Raw genomic sequence first — 11140 nt, 5'->3', positions numbered from 1 at the left:
TAACATTTACTTTGATTTTTGCTTTTAATAGTCTATGCTTTGATTGCATGGAGATAATCAATTCTGCAATGCCTAATACAGCTGCAATTAATCATTTCCTATCTAAGATAGTCTTATTTTTATGATGAAATCCGTATTTCCTTCTCTAGCACACTTAAGACTTTCTTCTTGAAAACAGAATCCATCATGTACCATGTCAGATGTCTGTATGTGTGTATGAGTGTGTATTCACACATATGTGTGTGTATATAATATATATATATATATATATATATATATATATATAGAGAGAGAGAGAGAGAGAGAGAGAGAGAGAGAGTCTTCAGACATTTACCTCTTTTATCTATTAATTGTGAATACATTTCCATCATTTTTCTTCTCCATGCCCTCATCCACAATTGAAATAATGAATGTCAGGGTTTCTTGACACAGTTCAATAGATCTTGTCAAATTCTTTATAGAATTTCCCTCCTTTTCTGCAAGGAATTTAGGTGAATAACACCAATCATTTTCATATTGATATAAAAATTGATCATATTGATCAATATGATCATATTGATAATTCAAATTGATCTTATATTCATTGTAAATACTGAAAGGCCAGAATACCTAATTGTGTTTTGTTTTGTTTTGTTTTCATGAAATTGCATTTCACATTGCCCTTAGGCTCAAAATGAAATAAATTCTACCAATGAACCTAAAAGTTATCTTTTTACTTAACTAAGACCTCTTTACATCTTCTAGCTTTCATTTTAGCAAAAAAATAAAAAATAAAAACAAAGACAAATATGGGTTCATATTGTCTAGTATTATGTCAGCTGCTGTTGGGCAAAGATTTCAAATTAGGAAATAATATTTAATGTTTGTAGCTATACTAAAAAGCAAATAATTCTTTGTATCACCTATCTCATTTTCCAAAACCACCTTTATATAACATAAGGGGTCCCAAAGGATCAAGGGCCATTTTAGGTTTTTATTTATAACTTTGATTGCTTTTTCATCATTACCAATGGACAAACATTGGATGATGATCCTCACTATTTACTTAGGTTGGTCTTCATATGTCATAATACCAACCCATGCTCTAGTTCTTCTAAAAATCCAACTTGCTAAAATATGCTAGATTTTTTGCTTTAATGACATAGCATAGTCTAAACTGGTTACCTTCATAACATGATAAAGTATCAAAGCATAATTTTGGTATATACTTGCAATTAAGTAGCACTAATACTACTTACTATTAAAGTTAACAGTGAGCGGGGGAAAGATTTTCCTCTATTTCAAAAATCAGATTAGAGCACAAATGTCAAAGCCAATAGATATTTCCATCTCAATATTTCTTAACATTGCTCTCCTCCCCTCTCCCCAGCTTTCCTAGATTTCTCCCAGCTTCTGTCCCTCTCTCTTAGTGTTTATATTTTCCATTTTATTTCTTTCTTTTGTCTACTATTAACCATCTATATTAAAAGTCATATCCAAAGACCTGATCATCACTCGATGGCATCATTACAGTGCCAAAAGAATTTAACTCTAACCAACTAATTGCTATCTGCAGCGTAGCTATTGCTTACCAACTCCAACCCAAAGCAGATATAGGAAGCCCTCTACCATCAAAAATTTAAGTATTGGCAATAATAATATTACATTAGACCTTTTTAGGTAGCTATTTTTTCATAACATTTTTCAAATTTTGCCAAACTTTCAAAGAATTTTAAAAATCAATTTAGTGTTTTAACATGTAAAAAGTTAATTATAACAGCATTAAAAATTCAATTTTAGCTAATTCAAAGGATTGTATGCTTTTAGTTTGGGAAAGTACCTTATTGGTATAATTATAAAAGTCTTATCACAAAAGGTTTAAATGTCTGATTTGGAAGTAAGCTTTCTTCTACTATTAAAATATTCTGTGAACAAGGATTTTTAAAAATAGAACTGGAAGAATAGTTTATTATTGAATACAAAAATACTATGCTTTTAAAAATAATAAGTTAGTTTATTTTACAATATTTTACACTAATTCTGCTCCATCATTTCCTTTAGGTTGAAACTTATTTTTATATTCTGCATGCTTTTATAACTTTGCACAGAGCATCTCCAATAGCATATCATCCATATTTACTGTACCAATGATGGGTCTAAAAAAAAGTTCAGCAATGACATTAGCATTAATGGATCTCAGCAGGGAAAGAGCAACATTCAGCTTGGCAAATCTGGCCTGGTGCCCTCTGTGAAGCATCCTGATGTGTTCATTTAAAGCTTGCTGTGCTTCCCTCTGAAGTCCCTGGATGTACTGAACACAGTGCAGCCCTGGGAGGTCTGGAAGAGAAAAGCAGTGAAACTTCTTTGTTCATAAACTAATCAAGTCATCTTTGCTAAATATATCAGAATGCATCTACCTATCCCTATAGTTCCAATTAATTAGCAACCTAAACATTATACTTTCATTGATTTTCTTAATGAATATAGCAATGCACATATACATATAAATACATATGCACACATGTACACATACTCAGCTTTAAGAAGGGACAAATTTATAGTATACTTCAAGGAAGGTTACTATAAAAAGTTTCTTAGATAATATTCACTAATCTTATATAGTCACTCACATTAAAGCCATACAATGCCTAATTTAACTGGTGAATAGTAGGCACATTTTTCTAGGTATCTATTTGTTCATATTCAATTATAAGTTGTTTTAGTGAGTTACTTTTCCAGTTCAATAAGTATCCTAATAACTACAGATTACATTTCAAAATGCTTTCCTTGAGACAAACTTGTAAGGGAAGTAGCATAAGTATGATTATTTCCTATTTACATTCAAGGAAAATAAAATTCAGAGTAGGGATTAAGAAGAAATTTGCTCAGGTTCACACTGGCTTGTTCATATTCGAAAATGGCTTCAAGTTTTCTAACTCCTACTCTATGCACCATGGAATCTCTCAACTTAATCTATAAAGGAAGATACACCAATAGAAGAACAACTTCTCTTCCATGTACTATTTGAATCAGGCAACTGATAACAATTCAAGTTTTTAAAAAGATAGACTTTTTAAAAACTTGAAAAGTTTTAAGAGGTTATGAAAATTTACTTTCATATGAACCATTTTTAAAATTAATAACGTCTTATGATGACAGTATCACAATAATGGGTGATGTTTTCTATTCTATTTATTTGTCAATAATCTGACTTCTTTAAATCTGATCAAATTAAATTAAATCCAATTAAATGCTAATCTAAAATATGGAATTACTTTTCAACACTTTATTATCTAATTTTTTCTGAATTGAAAAGTAACAAAACAATTCAAAAGTTGTTTTTAATAGAGTTTTCTTTTCCAAATTGACAAATTTATAGTTTAGAGGGACCATTAGTCCAGCTCATACGTTTAACAAATGAGAAAAGAAATTAAATGACTTGCTAGGATCATAAGACCAGTTGAGGAAGAGATCAAGTTCGAGCAAATCAAGGACAAAGAAAGAATACATGTCAAAAAGAATCAGGGTAGAGAAATATTAAACACCTGAAACTTCTCTTTTCCCTCTCTGACCTCCTTTCAGAAAGCACTGCTTTGGATGGTGGCTCAATTAGGAGAAGATGCCTGCTCTGAGCAGATACTCTCCCCAGTAAGCAGGGACTGTACAGTCCGAAGTCTTCTCCAGCCTTTGCCAGCCAACTTCTGAAAAGAGGTTAAGAAGAAAACCCAAGTGGAGCAGCTTGAGAACTTCCCTTCTGCATTAACTCCCTAGGAAAGTCAAGATGTGAAGAAGATAACAGACCTTCATCACAACTAGCCGATTCTGTTCTTTATTACAACACTTAATTTTGTCATTGGTGGACAATTTGGAATGGCTAATACTGTCTTCTGAAAACTTAAAAAGTAAAAATTCAGGCGACTCTTAGGAACAAGGGGACACAGAATTAGCAACAGAAGTGAACTGAGGTGAGGGAGTTGTGAGAATTTGTAAGCAAAACCCCAAAATTAATTAAAATTTGGAGCACTGCTTGGTTTAAAAGTGAATGAGCAAAAGGAAAAGATGGCAGGAAATCAAATATCGCTCTCCTTTCATCTTTCTCTCCCCCCCCTCCTCCAATAATTGGCATTTGAAAATATAAACCAAAGTAAAAAGTTTAAGTACACGCTAAACAAAACCTCTTCAGGTTCTATTTGACAACTTAGCCCAGGTGTTAAATTCTGCAAGGCTAACTTTCCCTAAATCAAAGCCCTTAGACACCCATCTCCACTTCCTCAACATTCTTCCCAACTCATGTCGGGGAGCCAAAGTACTTTTTTGAGCAGAGGGAAAAAGATAAGAGAGCCAGTGCCCTCTTCTTGACAAAGATCCGGCTCCCTTACCCGGATTGAAGAGCACAGTCCCCTTAAGATAGGCGTACTCCTTGGTGCTGATGTCCAGGCTCCAGCACTTCGTCAGAAAACCTTTGATAGCCTGGACTTGGGCGGCAGAGGGTGGCTGCAAAGGGTCAGTCAGAGCCAGGGGCTCGGGAAGGGCAGGAGGGGACGAAGATAGCTGTGGCTCCCGGTCATCGGGTTCCCGCCGCCTGGTGGTCAGTATCTTTTGAAGCATGCTGGGCTCCGAGGTCTCCACGGTTTCGAAGTGCACTCGGTCCTGGGCCAGCCCAAGAACTAACAACGGTGCCCAGCAGCTTCGGACTAGCACCAGCTGTTCGTCCAGGGGCAGCTCCTGAAAGCAGGGCACATTCTTCACAAAGCGTAGTGTCTTCACCAGCACAGCAGAGGCAGCCTTGCAGGCTACCTGAGGGCTCTTCAGGGCCACCCTACGCTGGGAGCCACAGGAGCAGCCCTGCCCCAGCCTCTGCGGCCGTCCCAGCGGCGGCGGTGGCTGCTGCTGCTGTTGCTGCTTCTGCTCTTCCTGTTGCTCCTGTTGCTGCTGCTGCTGCTGCTGCTGCTGCTGCTCCTGTTGCTCTTGCTGCTCCTGCTCCTGGATCTCCCTCTTCTGCTCCTCGCTCTTTAAGATGCTATAAAGGATGCTGCTATGACGCCTGTTGTCAGTGCAGCAGCGGCATCTGTCCAAGCAAGCCATGCTGTGGTTTGGAGGACAGCTGGGCAGCGCGCGAGCGGCTCTTCTGCCTGCCCAACCTCTGCCTGCCCAGCCAGACAGCAACTACACTGCTCGCCCGCTGCCCTGGCCTTTACTTATTTATAGAGCGAATGCACGCAGGCGCTGGTGTGTATTTAGGAAAGGGGGAGGGGAGGAAGGGGGGAGGAGAAAAGCGACCAGCTCAGTCCGGAGCTTGGACCCACGCTGCCTCTGGCAGTTCAAAGCGGGGCAGACACTGTTCAATGGCAGAAAAATGGAGAGAAACAGAAGCGTGGGCGCGCGCGCGCTCACACACACACACACACACACACACACACACACTTCCCTGCACTTGGCTACAGCCAGAGGAGAGGCCAGAGGGAGAGGGACGACGGAAGCTAGAGGGAGCTTGCAAACTGTTGCAAGCCCTGGCTTTCTGCCGTGGCATTGAGTTTGACCCTCTTAGAGATCTGGGAAAGAAGGGGAAGAAGAGAAGGGTACTACTGCTGTAAAAGAAAGTAAACAGATCCAATTTCCTTAAATATATTTCAGGGTGATTATCAAAAATCACTGCCCATACCAAATATTAAGACTTCCCGCTTCTTTCCCAGGATTTTTCTCCCTTTACCTCCTTTTAGAATTATCTTATCAGATAGGTTGAATTCCTGGATTTAGGAGTGATAAGGAAACACGTCTCAATGACTAATTTGATGACCTTCAGCAGATTTGCTAACAGAGCTGGAAATAAAACCTGTGAAAAAATATAATTAAGATTACTTTAAAAAAAGAAAGGAAGAAAGAAAAGAAAGAGTCGCACAGCAAATGTTAAGAAAGGATTACACCAGAACACCTCACCTCCAGTAACTGCCTAGAGTCTAGACTTTGATCTATTTAAACTACATTATTTTGCTATCCTGGTAGGGAGTTTGTAAGTAGAGAATCACCTGCACCCCGACAGGTCTTACCCAATTTTACCAGGATTACCATAGCCTCTTGGGCTTAGACCCCAGACCCACCGAGCTGAGAAAAGAAAGACAACCATCCATAAATATAGTAAGAGTACTGAATTGCTTTCCCTTTCTTAGTGCCCTAATGTACAGAACAATTAGGAGAGAAGTTGAGTTAGAAACAGAGCAGCAGTTACTAAATGGCAAATAGATGGAGGGAGGAGGCAGGGAATAGAGAGCATCGGGAGAGGAATAGTGTAAAGTTAATCAGAATATCCCTAAAGTACTTCAAACTTTGGTGGGAGAGTTTTCTTTTTCTGCTACAAAGGAGGAACAAACTCCCCTAGCTTTGTGTCACCCATTGGCTAAGAATATGATAACCATTCTTGGAGAATAGAACAAATAGAATGTTTTCTTAATTGTAAAGTAGTCCTTTTGCTTTCGATTCCTAACTTCATTCTGGGCTGTAACCAGTGAATCCCTGTAGCTTGATAAAAATATTTATATATGTTGTTAATATTATCTTATAATGCTTTTTGTTTGCCATATTTACCATATGTTTCAAAATATTATTACACCCTTTCCTTACATATCCATTCATTTGACTTTGTGCTATAAAAGTTCACTATGATATAATAGGCAAACTCAATGCAAAGAAAATCTCTAGAAAACTTAGTATGGCTTTTACTAATACTTTTAACAAGACATTCAGGCAAGATAGTATACATGGCTTTTGTTCACAGTTTGTATTTTATCTAAATAGTTTAACATAGATTTATTTCTTGAATCTGGTTCTCACTCTTGCCTTGTCAAATCTCTTGCCTTTCTATCCTCTTACATCATCAAATTACATTTTTATAAACATTTAAAATATGTACTTGAAGCAGCAAATGCATCCTGGAAAAGGTACACATTGCTGAAAGATAAGGGATATTCACCAGACATTGCAGAAAGATCAGAGTAAACAAACCTACAGGATTGGGAGTTGGAAGCGACCTTTGAGATCTTCTTGTTCAACACCCCCTTAGTTTACAGGTGAAAAAAACTGAGGTCCAGAAAGGTTATGTTGCTCACCCAAGATTATCCAACCACAGATTCCAAATTCAGGGTTCTATTTATTACCCAGTACTATCTATGTAGAAGGTCTTTCCTGAATGTTCCCAAATGTGACAATGGTTCCCCCTTGCTGATTTTCACAATCCATTTCTCTCCGTAACTTCTATAATGGCTTCTATCAGCATCTTGATCTTATATAAATTGACTTAGTCATATATTCTTAAGGTCATTTCATCTCATTTTATTCTGTCTTGAAAGAACAGATTAATAGGATGAATTTCTCCCAATTTAGATCTTTTGATGATGAATAACTTCCAGCAATATAGAATTATTTCTGTTGGAGGATTCCTTTTTCCCCCTTTAATTTCTAAAGAGACCAAAACTCTTTTTTTATTGATTGTTACCCCACTCTACCCCACCCTAGTATTACTCCCAACATTTGACTATTGCTCTTGGAGCACCACCTTGATAACATATTCTTCAGGACCCAATTCTTTCTTGTAATCCATATTAAAAATAAAACAGACATGACAATATAAAATCTTTCACATGTCACCTCCCTTAATTAACTTATGAGATGGTCATTTTCTTGCATATATTATTGCTTAGATATATACTCTAGTCTAAAGCCAATTACTGTATGCTTATAACATTTTGGCAAAAGCATTGTTTATTCTAAGGGACAGATTCTTTTAACTAATATTTTAGCTATTTGCTTTTTCTCCTCTGACAATTCTGAAGGACTTTTACTTGCTCCTTCAATGTGACTATTTTTAATGAAATATACTTTATTTGTCCTTCAAAAGAGGGCAAGCTATCCCATCTTGTTACTAACTCTTCCTATCAAGATTCTCTTAGTCAATGCAAAGAGCCACTCTTCGGCCGGAAAAAAGGCCAAAACATTATACCTAGTTATTCTTTTTTCCTTAGAGAAAATGTCTCTGGTTTTAATTTTTCACTCATTTTCCTGTACAAATGGACAGAACCTGTATTTGTGAAGCAAAAACAGACTAATATCTTGCTTTAGGGATAAACAGAGGGGTCCAGGGATTGACATGTCTGGATGCAAGCCTCTTTCATTGCTCTACTTCTAGTGAAGACATAACCTTCCCAGCCAGACAGTGACTTCTGTTCATTTGATTTGTTTGGTGTCATCAGGCCACTGTCAAGCCTAGACAAGAGGGCACTCATCAACAATGCTTGTCGTCACCTGAGTTTGGCCACAACTGCAATTTGGATATTTGCACTGACTCATTCCTTGAAGCTTATATGTGCAATGACCTTGGCCAGTCTGAAACCTGTGCAGAATCCATTATCTGTTTCAAATAGGGGTGGGTGAAGAGCCTGCCTGCCTGCCTGCCTGCCCGAGAACAACCTTCAACTTAAAAATAATGCAATTTTCACTGAAGGATACAGGACTGAAGGACAGGTGGAAATGGAGCTGAGGAAACATTGTAAAACTGACCTTTGCACAGTAAGTTTCTCCCTACCTGCAAAGGTATAATGGCCAGAAACATGATCTGAATTTTTATACATACATATATACAGTTTTATGGATGTATATGCATGCATATATGTGGATTATTGAATGCATATATAAACACATGGATGCACACACACACACACACACATATATATATATAAATGTCTATATGTGAAGTGTGTGTGTGTGCGTGTGTGTGTATTTCACAATTCACTTATTTGAGTGAACTGGTGACAAACTGTTGAAACAGTTTCCCTTACTTTGCAAGATAAAAATTTAGATAAGCATTATTGTAGAATAGGAGGTTTTTTGTCATAACCATTTTTTCATTGGTATGGGAAATTTGAAGTATGAAAAGTCTCTTTTTTGATGTAGATGAGCAACTTCTTTGTGACAAAGTTTGAGAAACATGTCTGGAGCATAGAGAAGTAATTCGTCCAAGTCCATAAAACTAATGTCTCAAGAAACAGAAAGGTCATCCTGATGACATGTCCTCTATACTTTATATTACATTTTCTTTCATGTAATATAATTGTGATTGATAAAAAGAATGAGACAATAAATATAACTTTCCTAGATAAAAAATAACTAAAATCTTTAAATATATATAAGATATAGAGATGTAAATATATATATAATATATATCACATATCATATGATAACTATATATCATATGCATAAAATATAATATATATTGATTTTATATGTGTGTTTATACATATTTATGTATATATACACATATACAAGTCCTTTTGTATATATGTATATATATATATATATATGTGTGTATGTATATATATGAGTGTATGTGTATATACCTATACAAATATTTGGATATAGTGTTCCTAAAAGAATAAAAAACTGTTAGCTCTATTAATTAAAGATTACACATGATTGTCACTAGCTATTTCTTTCAAATAAGATACTGAAAAGCTAATCAACTTCCAGCTGAACTGAATTACAATTCTTGGCTCCCAGGTATAGTTTAAAATGGTGTCTAAGTAGTAGGTAAAACAATTACCTAATTCAGACAACCAGTCAACTCAATTACAAAAAAAAAAAAAAAAAAAAAAAAAAAAAGATGTCAATCCGGGTTTGATTGAATCAACCTCTTTAGGGACAACTTAAAATGACCAATTGTTGTACAGAATTGATGAATTATAAAACTAAATTTGACTGGTCAGTTCAAAATTATTAATTAAACCAATGAATCCATCAAGGTATGTCTTCCAAAAGATATTCTTACTTTTTATAAAAAAAAGTAATTTACAGGATTATGATTCATCTTGTGTTATACCAAGAATTTAAAAAGTGTATGCCTGTTATAAGTTGTAGTTCCTATCAATAAAATCATATTTTTTCAATGCAATAATATTTTTCAAATCAAATTCTTTTAATTATAGGAATTTCTGTGTTCTGTCAATTTCACAATCATTTGTGAAGTATCTACTATGTGTAACCATGCAAAAGTTCATGCAAAGTTGTTTGTTAGTTTCTGGGGACAGAGATTGCCATGGCACAGACCCTATCCTCAAGCAATTGACAAACTATTTCCTTCTCAGGAAAGATGTCTACACAAACACTTATGAAAAAATGCCAGCAAATAATGCCTCAGCTTCATAGTATAAGCAAACAGAACTTTGTGTCTGAATAATTACAATGCCTTTTAGAGGCAGATTCATTATTTGAAATTTTGTATTTGTAATTGTATTTTAAATTGTATTACATATCAAAAACTTATTTCAAATAAAAAAGATGCATATAGTTAGTAATAAAGGAAGAGCCAAGTATGTATAATATCCATAGTGTTATAACAGGGATAACTGGCCCTATGGCAACATTGGGGGAAATAATAAAGCTAAACAAATCATATTTATGTCTTTTGATTCTTTTGTAAGTAACATCAAATACTTGTACTGGAAAAACTTTAAGGCATTAACTTGCAACCAATGTGTTTGTGAAGTGCAGGTGGGATGAAGGTTCTAACTTTATTTCACACTATTCCCCTCTAGTAAATTATCTAGCTACATTAGACCAAATACCACCCCACAAACACATTCTGTTCTTTCTACCATCCATGCCTTTATATATACTGTTTACGTATGCCTGACTATCTATTGATATCTTACCCATTCATAAAGGTATAGCTCAGATAATATCCCCATGAAATTTTGTCTGATTCTTTCAACTGATAGTCAACACTCCTTTACTGAAATCCTAGCCCCTAGTGTTCACCAGAGGTTTCTTTACTTTACCCAAAAATCATTACATAATTGAGCTTCTCTGATATTTGATGTTATGTACACAAAACACTTGGTTAAATAACTATACCTCCTACTTTTCATCTGAATGTTTCAGTGTTGGGAAAACAAGTAAAAGGCAGCAAAAGAGGTTCCTGTTGTATTCTATTCACTATATACATAGGTAAAATAACAGTGCTCTCAATTGATGTTAAAGAAATAGCAATGGACAGAGTGCCTGGTTTGAAATAAGGAAGACTCATCATCCTGAGTTCAAATCAGGCCTCAGACATTTTTTAGCTATAAAATCCTTCCAGTATATTTGCCAAGAAAACCCCAAATGGGCTCACGAT

The 11140-nt window shown here is 35.8% G+C and overlaps 1 protein-coding gene across 1 annotated transcript; it reads right to left on the bottom strand.

The window, feature by feature from the left end:
• Positions 1 to 1725: 1725 nt before the first annotated feature.
• NR0B1 (nuclear receptor subfamily 0 group B member 1) lies at positions 1726 to 5326 on the bottom strand. The gene is made up of 2 exons (XM_031959458.1): positions 4359 to 5326; positions 1726 to 2316 (listed from the first exon to the last, which is right to left on the bottom strand). Exons 1-2 carry the CDS (start codon positions 5062 to 5064, stop codon positions 2072 to 2074), a joined length of 951 nt encoding a protein of 316 aa, XP_031815318.1. The 5' UTR covers positions 5065 to 5326; the 3' UTR covers positions 1726 to 2071.
• Positions 5327 to 11140: the final 5814 nt, after the last annotated feature.

Source organism: Sarcophilus harrisii, chromosome 3 (assembly GCF_902635505.1).
Source record: "Sarcophilus harrisii chromosome 3, mSarHar1.11, whole genome shotgun sequence".
Taxonomy (NCBI): Eukaryota; Metazoa; Chordata; class Mammalia; order Dasyuromorphia; family Dasyuridae; genus Sarcophilus; species Sarcophilus harrisii.
This window is presented reverse-complemented; position numbering and strand designations above follow the sequence as displayed.